Source organism: Nannospalax galili, unplaced genomic scaffold (genome assembly GCF_000622305.1).
Source record: "Nannospalax galili isolate Female #2095 unplaced genomic scaffold, S.galili_v1.0 scaffold236, whole genome shotgun sequence".
NCBI lineage: Eukaryota > Metazoa > Chordata > Mammalia > Rodentia > Spalacidae > Nannospalax > Nannospalax galili.
In genome coordinates this window covers 1,547,399-1,570,412 of record NW_008338710.1, presented here as the reverse complement: position 1 = coordinate 1,570,412, position 23,014 = coordinate 1,547,399, and the positions used below count along the sequence as shown (strand labels likewise).

The window sequence follows — 23,014 nt, the reverse complement described above, 5'->3', positions numbered from 1 at the left end:
AGAGCCAATACTGGCAGGGTCCCTGGGAGCCTGGTGGAAGTGACTTGGGACATGGATTACTACAAAGAGAGCTTCTTCAGGTCTTTGGAGGGTGTCTGGAGGACATCCAAAGTGGAGACCAGGTTAGCACTGGGTCAGAGGGGAGGAGGAGAAGGATCAGTGCAGTGGAGGGTGGGTGTAGAGAGGATGTGAATCAGGCGCTGTTTACTAGGGAAAAGGCCTAGAGCTGGGGTTCAGAGAAACAATGTTCCCCAGGGTGAGGCCTGGCTGGTCAGGCAGGGGTTATGTGGCCAATCTGGACTTTCCTCTCATTCTGCAGAAAAGTGATTTATCTGAGTAGTCTAAGGCAGAGCCCTGACTGTCCCTAGGAATAATGAGGGAAAAGCCAAAGGAATAAAATACAAACCAGGGAGAGAAAGTCCATGCCCCACCCCTCTCCTCCTGTGCTGAGAAGGAGTAGAGAGGGAAGGAGGAGCCCATCTGTGCACTCCCTTTCAAACTCCCACCCCCAATTCATTTCCACCTCACTTCACATGACAGGACATGATGTCATTGCTTCCGTTACTCATCATACAAACAAACACAGCTTCTGCCAATGTACGAATGGCTGTCCTCAGGGTCACTGGGCCAGAGGCCTGTCATGCCTGGCAGCATCACCCTTCACCTGCCTAGCATCTTCTTAGCAACTCAGGGCTTGGGGATTTTAGGGATGGCAGAATGATAGTCAGTTTAGGTCCTGGCACCTGCTATGATGATGTGACTTGACCACTCTGTGTCTCAGTTTCCTTATTCCTTAGGACAGAAGGTCAGTTTGCCAGGGAGTTGTAAAAGGAATGTGAGTGTTACACCCCAGAGTCAACATGGCAGAAAGATTTACTGCACACCTACTATGTGTCAGGTACTGTCCTTGGGGCTAAGAGTATACTGGTAAAACAGCTCAAGTGCAGCCCATGAAGGACTGCATCCTAGAGGAGAAGTAGGGGCTGAGCGAGGGAAGTGTACAGATTCTGACGTCATACTGTTCAGCAACAAATTGGTTACAACACTTTGAACAAGTTATATAACCTCTGTGAGTTGCCTGACATGGGTGTTAGGAACTGAGTGTGGGTCCTCCACAAGAGCAGTACACAGTCTTAAATGCTGAGCTATCTTCTCCAAACCCCAACACAATTACATTCTAAGTCAGCAAGGTCTTCCCTATTGTAACCTCAAAGATAAGTTTTTATTTTTGTATGTAAACATTTGTTCCAGAAATAAGGTATTACCCACTTTTCAAAACACACATACACATACACAGAGCTTTCTATCATTTTTTCTGATGAGTTCTGTTTGTGAGTGCTAAAATCCAGGGAATATTCTTGCAACTAAACCAAGTCAGTATACTGCCTAGCATGTAATTTCAGTGAACTGTAAATCATCCTGCGGAAATCTGAGTTACTGAACAGAACCACAATTATGACTTAATGAATGCCCTTAATGACTACCTCTACTCATGCCAAGCAGAGTAAGCCAGACACTATGTGAAAAGAGGTGCTTACACAGTCCAGGAGGTAACTGTGATTACTCTAGGGCTTTTGAAGGTTCAGTAGTAAATTTTGATTGCTAACTCTAAAGGCAAATCACTTAACAGTCTTTCCAACTTTCCCAAGTGCAGAATGTCCTTTCTGGTCTCTAGTAGATGGGCAGACTCACCGAGATCGATGAGAATGGCATGTTGGTGGGAGGTCAGCTGCTTCAGGAGTTCTTTGTAGGGCACATCCTTTGGCTGCTGTTTATTGGGAAATGGATGTTTAAGGTGGAACTGCTCAGCTAGAAATTTCCAGATCTCACCCCGGTGATGACGTGGCACACCTTTAACAGAGGGAGGGGTAGAAAAATGTTAAAACAGATCTATGCACAGAATTCAGCTTATTGATAAAATGAATTGGATTTTCATTCCACTGAGGCAAATTCTTCGTTTGTGTACAGATGCACATGCATGTATGGATACATATAGACATGGAAACCAGAAGACAACCTTAGGTGTGTCCCTCAGGAATGTCATCCACCGTATTTTGAGACAGGGTCTTTCATTGGTCTGGAATTCCCCATGCAGGACAGGGTGACTGGTCAGTGAGTCCCGGGGATCTGCGTATCTCTGCCTCTCCAGCACTGGGATTACAATCGTGTACTACCATTCTTGGCTTTTTATGTGGGTTCTGGGGATCAAATTCTGGTCCTCATGTTTATAGGGTAAGCACTCTACTGATGGAGCTGTATCTCCCTAGTCCCTAATTAATGCAAATTCTTGTTCCATTTTGAATTAACTGAATAGGAAGCAACCAAAAATTGGTCACATTCTTCCTTCCATCCCTCTGTTCCTTTCTCTCTCCCCCCTCTCACATTCCCTGGCCTTGACCCTCGTTCTTTCACCTTTCAAAAGATGTATTAGGATTTGACTAGGTTAGACTCTGCAAGGGGCAAATGAGTATGATAAGTGTGCCTACTTCGTGTTAATTAGAACATTGTAGGGAAAAGAAACAAAGGAAGAAAAACCACAGAGCAAACTGTGATCTCAGAAGAGAGAGAAGTGAGGCAGAGCCTAGGTGAAGGAGAGTTCATTCTCACCTGAGCAACCAGCTATCACAATCGCATGCACCTTCGTGTGAGTCAAGCCTTGAAGATGGAGGGAAAGGAAAAGAGAACAAACCAGAGGGAGGCACCTTGAGTGTGACAGTGCACCTTGGACAGCTGTTGCATTTTGATATGTTCCCCTGTATATTAGGTATTTGAAGAAAAAATAAATCAGATTTTAAAGAAAGGCTGGCCTGTGGGAGAAATGTAAGGCTCATCTAGGTGACCACATCCCATGCCTTCTCCAAATGTTTACCTCAGCAGTAACATGATGACTGAACAGTGAATGAACAGTAGCTCCCAAAAAGATATGTCCACTTGTGAACCCATGCAACCCCTGAATATGAACCTGTGATAAGATCATCCTGGATTACAACTTGGACCCTGTATCTGGGACAAATGTCCTTACAACAGCACCCAGAGAAAGAGGAGGAGAGGAGCCAGTGTGACCATGGAGGCAGAGAATGAAACGGTCTCAAGTACTGCTACAGAAGAAGCTGGAAGAGGTCAAAGTTCCACCCTACTGATACCATGACTTTGGACTTTGCAACTGTGAGAGGCAGGTGGATCTCTGTGAGTTCAAGGTCAGCCTGGTCTACATAGTGAGTTTCAGGCCAGCTGAGGCTACCTCTCTCAAAAAGACAAAAAAGGAAAGAAGAAAAACACACACACACAAAACAAAACAAAACCGCCCCCCCCCAAAAAAAACCCAAAACACTTTGTGTGTGTGTGTGTGTGCACTTAGGTACGTGCATTCCACCAAACTTATGTGAAGATCAGAAGAGATTTCTCAGAAGTCGGTTCTCCCTTCCATTTTGTGGATATGGAGATCAAATTCAGGTTGTTGGGCTGCACACAAATGCACTGAGTCAACTTCTGTTTCGTTATCAATTCTTTGTCATTTGCTATGGCAGCAACAGGAAACTAGTAAACTAATAAATCCTAACAGCTGCTATCATTCTCCTTCCCTAGCATTCCTGCTCAGAGCTGTATCTTGACACAGAGACACGCAGAGACAGACAGAGAGACAGACAGACAGACACACACACACACCCTGAAGGTCTGACACACTTCAAATCTTGACTAAAAGCAAAAGTGAACTAGAACATCTTCAGCATGATGAATGATTTATAGTGGGGCTTTTTCACAAAGTATTTTCTGTCCAACTGGAAATTTTCTCCAGTTATGAGATGTCCAACTTCCTCCTATTACTAAATCACTCCCATTATCTTATCAGTACTTTATCTTTTGGAGGAAGAAAATCCTGGCTGTGTCACTGGAGCGTACCAGGTCCTCTGATGCTCTAGGGTAAGCTTAGTTGGCAATTTAAAGCAAAGGGTCATGCAGGCAGACCCAGTGTTCCTGCTAAGGGTGGCCTGGAGCACCCTCCCCCATGTTGTTATGCTTTACTCCCAACTCAGGAGGAACCCTGGTAATAGAGGGTCTATAGGCAGAGGATTCTGGGTAGGCAGGAGACTGTTCATCCAGATCCCATGTGAATAACTTCTTATTTTTATTTACTTGAAAAATAACATGCTAAGGTTCAAAAAGAAAACTCTGGCAGTCTAAAAGGTATGAAGAAGGAAAGTGAAAATCCACTCAAAACCAGAGTGGACACATAATTGGCCGTTCAAAACAGAAAGTTTTAGAAAGTAGAGAGGAGAGGATCTACTGATTATTTTACCAAGACAAGAGTTGAAATCCAGGGCTGTGCCAGAAGGCCCTGGAGATAAATTCACCTGCCTACTAACACAGATATCTGCAAATGAATCATGGGCATTTCTCTGTGTATAGAAAGGACCAACTGTGTAGAGATACCAACTGTGCATGAGACCACGCTGTACTGTACTTCTCTTTGGAAAGATATCTACTGTGTTATTTTCCAAGAATATGCATGGGATGGTCACATGGTTGGGTTGCTTTTGTTTGGGTTTTGGCTACTAAATAATGGCACAATAAGCACATCTGTGGCTGATTAATTTCTAGAATAAGTTTCTGTGAGTTGCACTGCTAGGTCAGAGGTAAACAGTTTGCATCTGGCCCAATCTGCTAATTGCTAATGTGACCACTTTACAATTCCATATACCTTACTGGCTTCTAGGGTTCAATGCCCAGATTATCTTCAGAGAAATCATTTTGATCAACACTAAACTTTGTTCCATAGAATTTTTTCTTTTCCCAAGTTGAGTCTTAATCCTGCCACTCCCATCTCATGTTAACTTGGAAACATTTCTAAATCCCTTTATCCTGCCACTCAAGGGGGACTGTAGATGATTAATAGAAAAGGCTTCATCATCCACACCAGGACTGGTCTCTCTTTCAAGGTCACCGAGATGACTTAGTCTCTATCGGAAAGGTCAAAGCTGTGATCTGATTTAATCTCACTTTAAAAATCTGAGCCATAGGTGAGCAGTGGTCATCTGTTTGGAGTTGTCCAGTCTTAACATGTGGAAGCTGGTTGGCTGACACAGCCTTTGATGGTTAGACAGAGCTCCTTCAGTGAATGTGACAAGGTCGGAGAGGCCAAAAGGAATTCTAGGTTGGTCTTAGCTCACCCGTCTATGAACCACCTCACTGCCATGCCTGACTCCAGCCCAGAGGGTCCAGATTCCTAAAGTCTAGCATCTCTCTCATACTGCAAGAAATAAATGCCCAGGTGTCAGGCCTCTGAGAAGCTCAAACAACCAGAGCAGCGGTCACAGACCATGCCAATGGTTCTGAGGAAGCAAAGTCAAGAGCGTCACCTAGCCAACTGTGAAAGGGGGGCTTGCTCTCTGCGGCCACCCAGCAGAAGGGCAAGTCACTATGGCTTCAAAAAATACTAGCGCTTCAGGCTTCAGGCCGTACAAGAGTCTGGGCTTGGGGTCAGCATTTCCTGCTACTAGCCAGTGGGCAGGAACCCAGAAAGGTGAGGACAAGGTCAGATTGGAAACTGCTGCCAGGATACGATGTCAGTGGCCCCTGCCACACACACCTGGGGCTTAAGAACAGCACTTTGAGGCATGGCTTGACCAGAAGTGGCTCAGCATGGTGGTGAGAAACCCAGTAAGCTGAAGCCCATTATCACCCCAGTATGCTTATCCATAGATGGGGACAGTCACAATTAGCAGTAACTGCCCATTAATACCAAGAACCATCTGCCAAACTCCAGTTAAAGATCTTAGTTATTTTTAGTGAAAATATGATAAACATGTGTGGGGGGGGAGAGAGAGAGAGAGAAAGAGAACCCAAAACTGATGATGTCAGGTGTCTTTCTTGACAGTGATCCACTTTGACTTTTTAATTTTTATTTGTATGTGTATGAGTATTATGCCCATATAAGTGTACCCATGTCATGCAGTACCCACAGAGGACAGAAGAGGGCATCAGGAACTGGAGTTATAGATAGTTCTTAGGTGTCATGTGTGTGCTGGGATTTGAATCCAAGTCTTCTTCAAGAACAACCAGTGCTCCATCTGATCTGATAAGCCATCTCTCCAGACCTCTACTTTATTTTTTGAGTAAGAGCCTCTCATTGAACTTGGAGCTCTGGCTAGTCTGGCTCACCAGCTTGCCCAGGGGATTTCCTTTCTGTTGGGTGTTGGGCTTATGAGGGGCCACAAAGCCTGCCTGACTTTTACAGCACCCCTGTCTGGGAATTTGAACTTGAGTACTCATACTTGTACAGCAAACACTATCTGTCAAGTCATCTTGACAGCACAGTAAAAGTTTTGAAAAATTCCTAAAAGATAATGGAAGAAAAATTGCTTTGCTCTATTCTCTTAGGAATGAGTAACATGTACATAAGCCTCTTTGTCTGGACAACTGGTAAGTCACAGAAAACCTTAGGATGCTCACATATTTATGGTCCTCATTCCAAATACTGGAGTACTCAGGACTAGACTAACAGAACTCAACAGCACAAAAAGCAGATCACCCTCAGAGCCCCCCTCCTCCCCTTGCCAGCCAACACTAACATTCATTTTAGGAGAAATCATTATGTGTTTTAACTTAAACTTGGAAATTGATCTAAATTAAGTTCTAAAATGGTGCTTCTCAAACTGCCTATGAAGTGTCAGTTTTTCATTCTTTAAAAACTTCTGGCCTGAGAGTACCTGGATCCAGCCTCCTCATGGTGGTGAGCTTCCCAAATCCCAGATTGTGCCATGCCCATTCCTCTATATTGGGATCATGTGTGGGCCCTCCCACTGCTCCAGGGCTAGGCTTCGCTGGCCTTCTATAGGGACCCAGAGCTTTGCAGACTCCCTGAGAATGCCTGGATCTGGTCTCTGCGAGGTGGTGAGCTTCCCACATAACAGATTATGAACATATGTTGCTCATCCTCCTACACGGGGACTGGCCTCTCCCACTGCTCCAGGGCTAGACTCCTCTGTCTTTCAGTAGGGACCCGGACCTTAGGAGGAAGTCTGAGAGTACCTGACTGGCCCCTGGTTTGGGACTTCTGCAGGAGCTCCTGAGTAGCTGGACTGAAGCCATCTGGTCCCTCCAATATAAAACCAAAAGAGAGAACCTGAAGTCTAGGCCAATCAGTTTAACATACCCAATAAGAAAACAACCAAGGTGCACCAATAATACAAACAGAAGCAGACTTCAATTCAACAAAGGAAGTCTTGAGTTTCATACCAGAATCATTAACAATAAAAGAAATCTATATGCCAAAATAAAAACGGAAAAGTAACATGGAAAATCAAAATAATATGATCCCACCCACCAAACACAATCAGTCCTATAGAAGAGTTCTACAACCAGAACCCCCTAGAGATAACCCAGAACACAGAATTTTAAAAAACAATTATAAACATGATCAAAGAATTCAATGAATTTAAAGAACACACAAACAAATCAAAGAACTAAGAGAAGATAAACTTCTGACTGAATTCACAAAGAATTTCAGGTTAATAGTACTGACCAGATCTTAAACAGGATTGTAGAAGAAAATGTCCCCAAATTAAGGAAAGACATGCCCATACAAATACAAGAAGCACATAGAACACTAAATACAGAACCAGAAGAAACTCCCCACAGCATATCATAGTAAAAACACTAAATGTACAGAACAAAGAGAGACTACTGAAAGCTACAAAAGAAAAACCAGTCATGTATGACGGAAAACCCATCAAAATTACAGCTGACTTCTCAATGTAAAATATGAAAGCCAAAAGAACCTGGACCAAAGAATTCCCAGTTCTAAATGACCATGGATGCCAACCCAGAATACTTTATCCAGCAACTATGTCCATTATAGTTGAAGGGGAAAAGAAAATCTTCCATGACACAAACAGGTTGAAAGAATTCATGCCCACCAAACTAGCCCTTCAGAGAATACTCAAAACAATACAAAGGACTGAAGAAAGGAACAACTATACCCAAGGGGCAACAGAAAGAAACTAAATGAAGGTATAATTGTGGAAACGCAAAATTAGACCAAGAATGCAAACAGAAATTAAAATGACAGCAACTAATATACATCTTTCAATAATAACTTTAAATATCAATGGACTGAACTCCCCAGTCAAAAGACACAGGTAGTTGAATGGATTAAGAAATAAAATCCATCCTTTTGTTATCTGCAAGAAACCCATCTCACCTTCAAGGACAGGCACTACCTTAAGGTGAAAGGATGGAAATGAATATTCTAAGCAAATGGCACTAAGAAACAAGCAGGGGTTGCAATTCTATTATCTGGCAAAATAGACATCAAAGTAAAACTAATCAGAAGAGATAGAGGGTCACTTCATTCTGATCAAAGGAACAATTGACCAAGAGGTTATTACAATCATGACTATATATGCACCAAACTCTGGTGCAACCAATTTCATAAAAACAACACTACAAGACTTTAAGACACAGATTAACCCCAACTCAGTAATAGCAGGGGACTTCAATACCTCACTGCATCCATTAGACAGGTCAACTGGACAAAGAATAAACAGAGAGACATCTGAATTAAATGAAACCATACATCAAATGTATCTAACAGACATCTATCAAATATTCCATCCAAACACCAAAGAATACACTTTCCATTCAGCACCCCATGGAACTTTCTTAAAACTGGCCACATACAGGGGCACAAAACAACCCTAAACAAATACAAAAAAAAAAAAAAAAAAAAATGAAGTAATTCCATGCATTCTACCAGACCAAAATTCAATAAAGCAAAAAAATCAACATCAGAAGAAGCCCTAGTAACTACACAAACTCATGGAGATTAAACAACATATTCCAGAATGAGTGTGTTTCTCAAAGAAGAAATTAAGAAAGAAATAAAAGCATTACTGGAACTAAATGAAAAGGACAATACAACATAACAAAACCTCTGGGACACTTTAAAAACAGTCCTAAGAGGGAACTTTATAGCTCTAAGTGCTTACATTAAAAAATCAGAGCACAAGTAAATGACTTTAACATTGCAACTCAAGACGCTGGAAATACAAGAAGAAATGAAACCCAAACCCAGCAGACACCAGAGGAAATAACAAAAATCAGAGCAGAAATTAATGAAATAGAAACAAAGAAATCAATGAATACAAAGAATCAATGAATCTAAGAGCTGGTTCTTTGAAAAGCTAAACAAGATAGACCCTTAAGCCCAGTTAGCCAAAAGAAAAGAAGAACAAATCCAAATCAACAAAATCAGAGACAAAAGGGGAACATCATAACAGACACCAAAAAGATCCAGATTATAAGGGATTACTTCAAAAACCTATACTCTAATAAATTTGAAAACCCTAAAAGAAATGGATGGATATCTAAAATCATGAGACTCACCAAAGCTAAACCAAGAAGAGATCAACAGTTTAAAAACACCCATAACTCATAAGGAAATTGAAACAGTAATACAAAACCTTCTGACTAAAAATAGAACAGGCCCAGATGGATTTACAGTAGAATTCTATCAGACACTTAAAGTAGACCTTCAACCAATACTACTTAAATTATTCAAAATGAGCAGGGCGTGGTGGCACACACCTGTAGTCCCAGCACTTGGGAGGCAGAGGCAGGCAGATCTCTGTGAGTTCAAGGCCAGCCTGGTCTACAAAGTGAGTTCCAGGACAGCTGGGGCTACAGGGAGACCCTGTCTCACAAAAAACCAAAAAAAAAAAAAAAATTCAAAATGATAGAAACAGAGGGAGAACTTCCAAATTCCTTCTATGAAGACAGCATCACTCTAATACCAAAACCAGATAAAGACACAACCAAAAAGGAAAACTATAGACCCATATCCTTAATGAATACAGATGCAAAAATTCTCAACAAAATACTTCAATCCTCATAGACACACATCAAAAAGATCAGCCACCATAATCAAGTCGGCTTTATTCCAGAGATGCAGGGATGGCTCAATATACATAAGTCAATAAACGTCATAAATCATATAAATGGACTCAAAGACAAAAATCACATGGTCATCTCAATAGATGCAGAAGAGGCCTTTGACAAAATTCAGCATGCATTCATGATAAAAGTCCTAAAGGGGATTGGACTGGAGGGAACTTGCCTCAACATATTAAAGCTATATATAGCAAACTCACAGCCAAAATCATTCTAAATGGAAAAAAAAACTGGAAGCATTCCCATTAAAATGAGGAATCAGACACGGCTGTCCACTATCTCCACTCCTTTATTAATATAGTGCTTGAAACTCTTGCTAGAGCAGTAAGACAGGAGAAGGAAATTAAAGGCATATTAATTGGAAAAGAGGTCAAATTATCCCTTTTTGGAGATGATATAATCCTATACCTAAGGGATCCCAAAAATTCCACTAGAAAACGCCTAGAACTGATTAACACTTTCAGTAAAGTAGCAGGTTACAAAATGAATCTACAAAAATCAGTAGCTTTTCTATATACCAATAACAAACAATCAGAGAAAGAGTACATGGAAACACTCCCATTCACAATAACCTAAATGAAATCTTGGAATAAACCTGATCAAAGATCTCTACAATGAACATTTTAAATCTTTATAGAAAAAGATTGAGGGAGACACCAGAGAATGGAAGGACTTCCCATGCTCATGGATTGGAAGAATTAATATTGTAAAAATGCCCATCCTACCAAAAGCAATATATAGATTCAATGCAATCTCAATCAAAATCCCTATGACATACTTCATAGAATTAGAAAAAAAATCATATTAAAATTCATATGGAAGCACAAAAGACCCTGGAAAGCAAAGCAACCCTGAGCATAAAGACCAATGCTGGGGGTGGGCTGGGGTGACTACTATATTAGATCTCAAACTATACTACAGAGCTATAGTCAAAAACAACATGGTACTGGCACAAAAATGGACACATAGATCAATGAAACATAATTGAAGACCCAAACATAAGTACATACAATTTCAGCCACCTGATATTTGACAAAGATCCCAAGAACACCCAATGAAGGAAAGACAGCATCTTCAACAAATGGTGCTGGAAAAACTAGACCCTTATCTTTCACCTTGCACAAAAGTTGACTCCAAATGGATCAAAGACCTCAATGTGAAATCTGAAACTCTGAAACTGTTAGAAGAAAACATTGGCAGTAACTGACAAGATATAGGTGCAGGAAAGGACTTTCTAAATGAAACATGAGTTGGTCAGGAATTAAGGTCAACAATCAACAAGTGGGACCTCATTAAACTAAAAAGTTTCTGTACAACAAATGAAGCAACTAAGAAAGCGAAGAGAAAACCCACAGGGTAGGATAAAATCTTCACTAGCAACACTTCTGACAAACGTTTAACATTCAGAATATATAAAGAACTCAAAACACAAAGAATCAAGAAAACAATGACCCAATTAAAAGATGGGCTAAGGAGCAGAATAGAGCTCTCAAAAGAAGAAATAAATATGGCAAGAAACAGCTTAAAAACTGTTCAACATTATTAGTAATTAGGGAAATGCTAATTAAAACCACTTTAAGGTTTCATCTCACCCCAGACTGGCTAAGATCAAGAGAACAAATGATACCAAATGCTGGTGAGTATATGGAGAAAGGGTAACACTCATTCACTGCTGGTAGAATTGCCAACTTGTGCAACCCCTATGGAAAGCAGTGTGGAAAACCCTTAAAAAACTAAAAATGAACCTACCATATGAGCTGGTTGGCATATACCCAAAGGACTTGTCCTATTGCAGAGATACTTGTACTTGGTTGTTGCTGTTTTTTTCACAGTAGCTAAGTGATAGAAGCAACCTATGTGTCCCTCAACTGAGGAGTAGCTAATAAAGTTCTATTCAGCAGTAAAGAAAGATGAAATAATGAAATTTGCAGGTAAATGGATGGAACTAGAAATTGTTACACTAAGTGAAGTAACATAGACTCAGAAAAACAAACAACATATGTTCTCCTTCATTTGTGGATCCTAGCACCAAATCCTTATGTGATTATGCATCCTAATGTAACTGCAGGAACCAGGAAAATGGAAAAGAATGGGGGGGGGCGGGGTAAAGGGAAAAAAGGAACAAGAAAGAGAAGAACAGGAGGAGATAGGTGTTACTAAGGGAGAAATGTGTAAAATGGGGGTATATAAATGGAAGGGGGAGAGGGAGGATTATACAAGGAACTATAGGGAAGAAGGGAAAGGAGGAGCTCAAGAGAGGTAGGACCATAGCAGACAGGAATTATCAAGGGAGAAATGGGGAAAATGGGGATACTTTAAATGGGGGTATGTTTGTGGAGGGAGGGTTAGAGAAGAAGAGACAGAGGAGAGATTAAATAATGCCTAGCTAGTATTAAAAAACCAGAGTAGTTCAAAAACCTACTGAAAAATTACACATATAATACCTCTATATGAGTCCATGTATATAGGTGAAGGCTACATAACAAGAAATAGTGCCAGACAGGAGAAACCTTTCTTTGAGTTGTTGACCAGGGTAGTGTAAGAGACTCCCAAAATTACACAGGCTATTGTCACAGTCCTTGATTGCCTCCCAGAACTTGAAAGTAAGACCCTATTGCTGAAGTCAGGACATATTTTGGACACAGGATTGGGAGCAATGGAGCTGGACCTGACCTGGAAGCCCCTCCCCTGAAGGCTAGCTCTCAGTTTTGGAGAGCATTACATGAACATGAATCGACAGTCCAACCACAGCTTCAAGGCTTAATAATTATATCAATGACCGGCACAGCAAATGACATTGGTACAGTAGTGGCACTTTTATCCTGGGGGTGATCAACAGCTACTTAATTGGACTTAAAGCCCACTCACTGAGAGGAAACTCATGTGTGGTACTGTAAACATAGCCAAATACTCATGGCTGGAGAGTTTGTAGATCTCAGAGAAAACCCCAAGGCTGTAGCATCCCTAGGCAAATGTAATTTCTTACTATGTGCAAAATATGGATCCTTAAATTTACAGACAGGTATGCCAGTTACCACCCATCAAAGAAGCTTCTTTTTCAACAGAGATTATCACAGAATTCCACAACTGGTCATACACAGAGACTGACTGTGAATTTTCCAAGTCTAAGGGGCACATCTATGATGGAACCTTAACACCTACAACATACAGGAAGGGATGTAGAGAACACTAATGCATCTTTCAATTCTCATCAATGAAGCTCCCTCATGCAACAGAGGGCCAGGAACACAAAAAGTCACAAATGCCCAAAATGTAGAGAATAAGGGTCTATAGAATAGAGTGTGGGTCCTTGGACAGAACTCCTGTATTAAACTCCACCCACCCAGGGCTCAGGGACCATTGCAGAAGAGGGGGAGGAAAGACGGTAAGAGTCAGGGAGGAGGTGCATGACCATATATAACTAGAGTCCTACAGGCTCCTGGGACCCTTCTCATATGAACCTACAGCAATGGTGTCAGCATGCACAAATGCAAACTCAAGCAGACAAAAACCCAGTACAGAACTGGAAATGGACAGCAGGCCCCAATCTTAGTCAAAAAATTATTGGCAGCTGATTACTGCTAGGTGAGGAAGAGCTGATCTTCTTAAAGGGAGGAATTCTAGATAGGCTGACTAGACCTCAGTAGATGGACTTGCAGTGAGAGACATCTGGGGACACTAACTTGACATGATAGGTCTTCACACAAATGGCAGAATGTATGAATTCTAGTGGGTGGGGCTATGGGGGGGTGCCAATGGGGAAGAGGGCATAAAGATGATTAAGATGTTCTGTGAAAATTCAATAAAAAATTGGAAAAAAAACCTTCCAAGCCACTACAGACTAATGCTCTCTAAATTTATTTATGTATTAATTTATTTATATTAGTGTGCATATTTATTATTATTATTATTATTATTATTATTATTAGTGTGTATGTATAAGCATGAGTGTACCAGAGAAGAACTTTGTGGACAGTCCCCTCCTTCTACCTGTATGTAGGTTCTTGGGATCGATCGATCGAACTCAGGTGGAGAGGCTTGCTTGGCAAATACTTTACCCTCTTAAGTAATCTCGCCAGTCCCAGACTGATGTTTTTATAGTATACAGTAAAAATGAATTAGAGGAAAACAAAAGGGAGGCAGGGGGCATGAGGAGGATGGGGGGACAGACAACTGAAAGCAAGGTATATGACATATACCTGAAAATGTCAGAATAAAACCCATTACTTTGTATGCTGACCTAAAAAAATAATGTTTTTTTAAAATGACTAATGAAAATCAGAACAACAAAATGTAAGCCCACTTATTTTTTTTTATAGGATCACTATGCCAAATTGCTGGAAACATTTCCAAACTTCATCTCAAGTTCTATACTCCCCTCTTCATGACCAGACAAGCTCAGAATGGCAGACCGCCTGAACACTTCCAACCCCTCCAGCATTCCAGGACAGCACACACACGGGCCATGCTTCTGGGTCTGATCAGCTCATTTCTTCTTCACAGCCACTGTCACTACCCACACCTTACACATGTCGAAATTAGGGCTCACGGCTGGAAAGATGGCTCAGTGCTTAAGAATGCTTATTGCATTTATTCCTAGCACCCACCCTGGGTGGCACACAACCACCTGTGACTCCAGCTCCAGAAGATTCGAAGCCTCTGGTCTCTGCACACACCTGCACTCATGTACACATATCTACACACACACACACACACACACACACACACACACACACACACACACCCTATACACATACACATAATTAAAAACAAATCTTTAAAAAATTAAATAGAACTAGGGCTTAGAGAGGTTGAGTCTACTTAAGATTATACTGTAAAATACTTGGCTGGACTGGGTCCAAACCCAGACCCCCTTGTCTAAAGTGTGTGCACGGCACTCTACATTGTTTCCCTAAGATACCCAGCAAGAACCCACACAATTAGCGTTTAACTTCCTATTTAATTCATCGTATCACTTATGTAGTCTATAGGCAACTAAGCCTTGGATTTTCCTCTGTTACCGTACTGTTTCCCAGTTCTCTGGGCACTCTAATTAACATAATTAATATCATGGAAGTCACATCAATTAATTAAACATCTGGAAATAGAGTAGGTAAAGATGAAAAGGAGAGATGGCTGCTAAATTAAGACATGCAAGTATCTTTACTCCACCCTTCGAGTCATGACAGAGGGTGAGGCGGCTAGACAGCGCCTGATAAAGCTTACCTTGCCCAACTGCTGAGTGCATTTTTTCCATGTCAAATTTAATTTTGGATCTTCCTGGAGTGCTTAGCATCTTTTCCCACACTGCAGTTACTTCTTTAAGACAAGGAGTGATTTCTTCATAATCAAGCTTCAGGCGCTTGTTCAGCAAATCATTCTCAGAGGCTGGAAGAGACGAGGGGAGGGCATGTTAGAGCTACAGTCTTCTAGCACCCAATGCGGCCCCTGCGCATTGATACTGGAATGTGGAGCATATGCAGCCAATGCAGTAAGTCAAATTGAAGTCTCTTGGGTTTTTTTGTCTTAAAAATGCTAAAACCCATCTTTGGCCATACCTCCCTAACTGTGCGCCATCCCAGAGCTTAATGTAGAGTTGGACCTGGTTAGTACTTACCTGGAAGAAATGTGAGAAGCCTAGGAAATGGTTTTGATTTCTCTTAAGCATATATGCACAAGGTAGCCTGTCAGCCCTCCTGCTAAGGTATATCCCACTTGTGTCTAATTCTGTACATCTTCACAGCTACCCTACCATATCATCAACACCTCAATGGTGTTTCTAGTACTTGGCATGGCTGACTCAAAAAACTCTTTTTCATCTAAGCTAGGAAAGACAGTCTATGTCCCTCTCTATTTTGAGCCATATCTTATTCAGGTATTGTCAATCATTAATCATGGCTTTGCTTTCCAGCACTAAGGCAGAATAGATCTCCCCTTTCATAGGACATCGCCTCATGCCTTTGAAGACAGCTATGGAGTCTCACCAAACTGGTTGAAATTTGCATTAAGAATTAGACCTATTCCTAAAACAAGGAACTCCAGATAGGCTGAGTAGATTCAGTGGATGGACAAGCACTGGGTAATGGCTGAGGGCACTGATAACACAGTGGACAGTAATGAGGATGACAGAGTATATGGGCTCCAGTTTTGGGGGGAGGGTGGAGCTATGGGAGGATGCCATTTGGGATGCGGGTATAAAGATGAGTAAGATTGTTTGGGATGCTCTGTATGAAATACACACACACACACACACACACACACACACACACACAGTTTAAAAAAAAGAAAAAGAATTAGACCTAGAGACTGGGGAGAGTGTTCAAGGGTTAAAAGCACTGGCTGTTCTTGCAGAGGACTGGGGTTCAGTTCCCAGGAGCCACATGGTGGCTAACAACCACCCATAATTTCAGTCCCAGGGGATCCAACACCTTTTTCAGACCTCTGTGGCCACTGCATGACATGAGCACACTTACATACATACAGGCAATACACTCATACACATAAAAATAATAAAATATTAAAAAATAATTAAACCAAAATTATCAAGCTAGAAGGAAAACCAGTAAGAAAGAATTTACACTGGCCATTTAAATTGATCTCCCAGTGCAATTCCCTACTTTAGGGTCACACACCTGAGACAGAGAGAATACATAGGTTCTCGAGGACTATTTAACTAACACTGGGTGGCCACATGTTGCCCCACTCTTAGCCTCTACGGGTCTTACCTAACATCTTTTCTCTTTTTGCTCTGACTTTAAAGAATTTTAAAGTCCTACTAAATAGTTCCCTATACCTCTAGAATTCACGTTTTAAAAACATACCAATCGTGGATTTTTTTTTTTTTTCCGGCTATGAGAAAACACAATAAACGTCATTACATTTGAGCTAATGCTCCGGTAAATCAGTTTCAAGACAAGCATCATCAGTCTAACTAGAGCCCTCACTGGGCTCTCAGCACAAGAATGGCTTTGGTGGCAATGAACTTTGCTGTTAAGCACGTCTGCCTTCCCCAACACAGCCCAGCACCCAACCAGAAGAACTTGCTCCAAAGTCCAGAGAATTTCACACAGCCAGGAAGAGCTGGCCAGAAGACTTGGCAAGAGGCATAATCTCTGCTGCTTCTGAATCCTGACTAAACAGGAGCCTATAGTCAATCAGTGGCCCCTGGAATGCTTTATTAGCAGAGCAATGGCACAAACCTACAGCACACAGCAAGGCTCCAAGGCAGGAACACAACCCTTCACATATTGAGAGCCTACATACCTACATTCTCTGTGAGCACCGGCAAACAGGACAGAATTAAATCACATGGAATCTTTCAAGAGTTTTCTAAAACAGCATGGCTATGTGAACTAACTGGGACTTCAAGACTTCTGGTCAGTTTTGAAGTATACCCGCAGGGCAGGGCATGCTGCTGGTGCTCTGTCCCCAGTCTGCTGTTAAATATTCCCACATGCAAAACTCTCTTGCCAGCAACTACCACCATCCCTTATAAGTTAAGAAATAAAAAGGGACAATTATTAAATGACCATCATACGTGCAGTAGAGATTTAAAGAATACTTAATTTTTTTCCTACAACAAACATTACTCAAGGAAAAAATTTTATAAATTAAAATACCTTCAACTGCAATTCAAAATTTAATGTGTCATTATGGAGATGCAGTATGTATAATTATTATTTAAGCATAAAATGTTAAGTTGTATGAATTAGTTTGACAGGCAATGACATGCCCATGTTGTGCTGTCCTACATTAGGCTGTACACATTTGTATTTTAAAACATGAGGAACATGACCTTACATCAAGAGACATCAGAGAGCTTACACAGGAGATTATCTCTGCAGATTATCTCTGCAACTGGGAAAAAAAAAATCACAAACTCAGCTGTCAAGTGTTACAACAGAGTGAGGCAAATTTAGATGATGGGGTTTTCTTCTTTCCAAGATGGAATGCCTCCAGAAGAATATTGGATCCATATAGTCAGAAAGTAGGAGACAGGCTTGGCTAGAAAAAGACTTCCTCATGTGCGTTCCTCTATTTTCTTTCCCAAAGAGCATGCACGCCGGTTTGAACCTTCTGTCAATTTCAAGAGCTGCTCATAGCTGCAACTTAACCTTTTATGAAGTGTATGGGGGAAAAAAAATCAGTGAATAACAATCTCTGGTAGACAGTGCACCCTCTGATTGGTTCTTGCCCCATCTTGCTTTGGTATTTAATAAGAAAGTCCTAGCCCCACCCCAACTCATTCCTATGCATAAATATTTTTAAAGAAGCAGGCTGCTATGGTTATTTTTTTCAGTAATACAGGTATAGCACAGACCAATACAATGGACTAATGCTTCCTTTATTATATTTAGCAAGTTGATTACACTTTAAGTACAAAATAAACACATGCCAAGCATAAAGAGCTGAGGGACATGAATTCAAACAGTAGAAGTCAAACGCCACCAGAATGAACACTGCCAGGTAGACTGCTGAAATGGGGAAGCAGCCGGTAAACTTGACACAGCGTCTGGCAAGGTGTCCAGGCAATCCAGCATTCTTACCTGTTGGTGCTGGTCTGTCTAGTCAGCCTTGGCACAGCAGCATGCACCTTGCTTTTGAGGCATCTCACTTCATCAATTATAGACACAATGTCTCCTAACATTCCCCAGAGACAGCCAGCCTCTTTCCCTTCTATAGCTACATCCACACTTTTCATTTCACATAACTGTTGCTCGCAGGACTGGCCAAGAAGCATTAAGTACCATGACCCTTATGATTAACATTACTGCTTTTTCCCTTTCAACCAAAACCCCAAAATACACAGCTGTCACTTAGCTGATGTCATATTTAGTAATACTACGATCATCCAATGTTTTTACTTATTATCATTGTGTGATGTGTGTGAGGGCAGGTGTGTGTGTAAGTCGGAGGAAAACCTGAAGTTAGTTTGCTCCTTCCACCACGGGTTCCAGGAATCAAACTCAGGTAATCAGACTTGTGTGACAAATGCTCTGACCCGCTGCACCATCTTGCAAGCCCATCAGATATTTTTAGATGCCTGCCTTTAGAATTACCTTAAAAGCCACTTGTGGTGGTACAGGCCTTTAATTCCAGCCCTCATGAGACAGAGGCAAGCACATACCTGTGCCATCCAGACCAGCCTGGTCTACATAGCAGGTTCTAGGCCAGCTGGGGTTACAGGGAGATACTGTCTCAAAAAACAAAAACAAAACAAAATAAAACAAAAACCAGAATTACCTTTAAAGAGCACTCAAGAAAATAGTAGAAGAAAATAGGAAAAACTTTGTGCTGACCCATTATAAACTGCCCTTCTTGTACCCTCACTGTTCATGGCATCCTGACAGAACAATCTATCTTTCTCAGTTTCAATACTCTACAACTGCTGGCTTCATCTCCAAGCAGCTGTTCCAAGTGCTGGACTATCATAGCAATAGGTTCTATTACATTTCACCTCTTCCTGGTCAAAAGTAATACATTCATAAAAAAGTAAATAGTCATACATTCACCTTGACTTTTTTTTTTTTTTTTTTGGTCTTTTTGAGACAGGGTCTCCCTGTAGCCCTAGCTGGCTTGGAGCTATGTAGACCAGACTGGCCTTGTACTCACAGAGATTTGCCTGCCTCTGCCTCCCAAGTGCTGGGATTAAATGGTGTATGCCACCATACCTGGCTCATCTTGACTCTTTATGTCTTTACGTTTCACCAACCTGTGCCTTTCTTAGCAGCATAAGCTATGTTCCTGATACATGGTGCTGCTGTAACTCACAAATACCTGGTGGTTGTACAGAGACCATCAACCTACTCACTGTGACACTAGCTAGAACAGCATCAGAGGTTTCTGCCTAACAGGACCTTGTGGGATACAGTATACCCTGGAAATTTATGCATTAGAACAGGGGACTTAGCACTTTCAGCTCTAGTCAAACACCAGGGTCATTATTATAGGACAAAAGCATGTGACTAAGGATAATGTTCAATGACACACTCTAATTATGAAATTGCTTTAGACAATGGCAACATGACACCCCCTGCTACAGCCTCCTTTGGAAAAGTGTGCTTGGACTTATCAAGCAAGATCTTCAGGACTTCAAATCCAAGCAGCAGTCTATATACCCTAGGACCTATTCCCTTTCCACAAAGCACATACACTAAGATGCTTAAGTTACTCTGAAGATTATACTTACTGGTTCAAGTCTTGGAATGGAAACAGGAAACAAACAAAATCTACACTTGTTAAGTTCCTATCATATTTTGATAATGTTGATATTTATACAGGTAGAGCTCAGTTATTTTTTCTTCAGGAACTCACTAAAAAGCCACATAGAATGGGGCTATAATCCTTAAGGAATTATAGACCAGTTTATTCTTAACACCCAGGTTGAGCATAAAGAAGGGAGGAAAAAAAAAATCCCACAGAAACAAAAACAAATAAACAAAAAACCCAATCAACCAACCGCTTCAGAGGGTGAGAGCTTAAATGGCAGCTTGTATCTGAGAAGTTCTAGACACTGTGCTATTAATGGCCACATAGCAATAAGTAGCCCAATATGTAAGGTCACCTTTGAATGTCCAAAAAATAAAGTACTGACATTACCTTGAAAAAGTAAACAAACATGAAAGACGTTATGTATGTTAGGTCATCCTGCTTATGTGTGGTCTGTTTCACTTCAGAGCTAAGCTCACTAAGATCATTAGTTCTATTCATGTTCAAATTGCCAAACTAACCTTGTAGCTTCTGATTTTCCTTCTCCATCCTGAGCAGCAGAATTTGTTGCAGAATTGCCTTTCTCCATAGCTCTCGAAGCTCGCGTGATGTCCTTTTCTTTTCTTCTGGTACTGGGCCAAATAGTCCATCTTCACATACTGGTTCTAAGGGAGATCGTGGCGGAAGTTCTCCAAGCTCTGAATAATCTGGAAAAGAGAAAGAATATTCTAGAATGGTCTTTTATTCAACAACAAAAAGGATACATTTAAAATTCTGTACCAAGTCAGCAAATTGTTCATTTAGCTAAAACAGGACACCAAATTTAAAATTTTGTTTTGGGGCTGGTGAGCTGGCTCAGTGGGCAATGGCACTATCACCAGTTTGGCAACCTGAGTTTGATCCCTAAGACCATATGGTGGAAGGAGAAAACTGATTCCCAAAAGCTGTCCTCTGACCTTCATGTGTGTGCCATGGCACACGTGCATATGTGCTCGCACACACACAAATAAACATAATAAAATCTTACGCTTTATTATTCACTGGAATAAATTATGTCTGAGCCAAAAATATGAAATAAGACACATCAAATAGTAAGCAAAAGTTAGAGTGGATGAGGAAATGCTTAAAGATACTTTTTAGGGTGTAAAATTATCTTTTGAGGCTGGGTGTGGTGGCACATGCCTTTAATCCCAAAACTCAGGAGGCAGAGGCAGGCAGATCTCTGTGAGTTCAAGGCCAGCCTGGTCTACATAGTGAGTTCCAGGACTGTTGGGGCTACAGGGAGACCCTGTTTCAAAAAGACCAAAAAAAAATTTATTTAATTTTTTAATTTTATGGGTATGAGTGTACCTGTGTTGTGCAGTGCCACGGAGGTCAGAAGAGGGCTTCGGATTCCCCAGGAGCTGGAGTTAAGGGCGGTTCGTAGTCATAGTGTGGGTGCTGGGAATCGAACTGGGGCCTCTGTAAGAGCAGTCAGTGCTCTTAACTGCTGAGCCATTTCTCCAGCCCCTGGTCTTTTTTGAGACAGGGTCTCCTTCTAGCCCCAGCTGATCTGGAACTCACGACATAGACCAGACTGGCCTTGAACTCAGAGATTCGTCTGCCTCTGCCTCCCGAGTGCTGGGATTAAAGGTATGTGCCACCATGCCTGGTGTGTTGGGCATTTATATAGGCAGTCTCACTTATTCACTTATACTGAAAACACTAGAAGGCAGATCATTGCCTGAAAAGGAAACTGGGACCAAATGAATAAGCAGGTGCCCAGGAATCCCACTGTCTGCCTGGCTCAGAAGCCACTGCTTACCACAGATACCACTTCAACACAAGTATTCCCCATGTCGATTTCTAAATTTGTGTATTCACTTAAATCTCCTTACATTTCATGAATCTGTACCTTTCTCTCTGCAGACACTACATTGCTGGTACATACTGTTGCTGTAACTCAAATACCTTACAGCCGTGTATAGGGAACATCCCACCTGCTCACTGTGACCATAGCACTGAAGAGCAGCAGAGGTTCCTGTACAACTCGTAGAATATGACATTCTTTCTTTTTCTTTTCTTTTTTTTTTCTTTCTTTCTTTTTTTTTTTTTTTTTTTTTTTTTTTTTTTGTTCTTTTTGAGACAGGGTCTCCTTATAGCCCCAGCTGGCCTGGAACTCACTATGTAGACGAGGCTGGGATTAAAGGTATGTGCCACCACTCCTGGCTAGAACATGACATTCTTAAGAACTACAGTGTACATTAGACCTTTATAAAGGAGAGCATGGTCTTAATACGCACAGTGAAACAACCTTCACAGGCACTGTAAGCCTTCCAACCAGGCAATATTCAATCTGCTCCAACAGGATTCCATGTTAGAATTCCCCAACAGTCATCAGCACTGACTGCTCACAATCTTTTTTTAAGTTGGATTGGCTTTCCTATTATCAAATCCATGAGTTCAAAGTAATCATCTTTACTAGTCTTAGCAATACTGGATTAAAAATGATAAGCATTAAGTAAGAACGCTTCATGATCTCTGAAGTATTTAAACAAGGAGCTGTAAATTATACAGCTTCCATAGATGCTTAGTGTATTATAATCCTATTAAACAAAAGATTCAATTAAAATATTGTTTCTAAGCCAGGGGCAGTGGGGTGTGCCTTTAATCCCAGAACTCAGGAGGCAGAGGCAGGTAGATCTCTGGAAGATCAAGGCCAGCCTGGTTTACATAGTGAGTTCCAGGCCAGGTGCAGCTACAAGAAGACCTAATTTAAAAAAAAAGGGGGGCGGGGTGAGTTGGAGAGATGGTTCAGCACTGGGTGCTCTTGCAGAGGACTCAGGTTTGATTCCCAGCACTCTCATGGCGAATAACA

The 23,014-nt window shown here is 41.3% G+C and overlaps 1 protein-coding gene across 1 annotated transcript in view; it reads right to left on the bottom strand.

The window, feature by feature from the left end:
* Nucleotides 1-23,014, bottom strand: part of Tbc1d1 (TBC1 domain family member 1) — a gene marked incomplete in the record, with an annotated part of 275,507 nt that overhangs the window by 58,922 nt on the left and 193,571 nt on the right. The window contains 3 exon segments of the mRNA XM_017798190.2: nt 1,693-1,851; nt 15,175-15,336; nt 20,679-20,864. Of these exon segments, the coding sequence (XP_017653679.2) occupies nt 1,693-1,851; nt 15,175-15,336; nt 20,679-20,864 (507 nt within the window).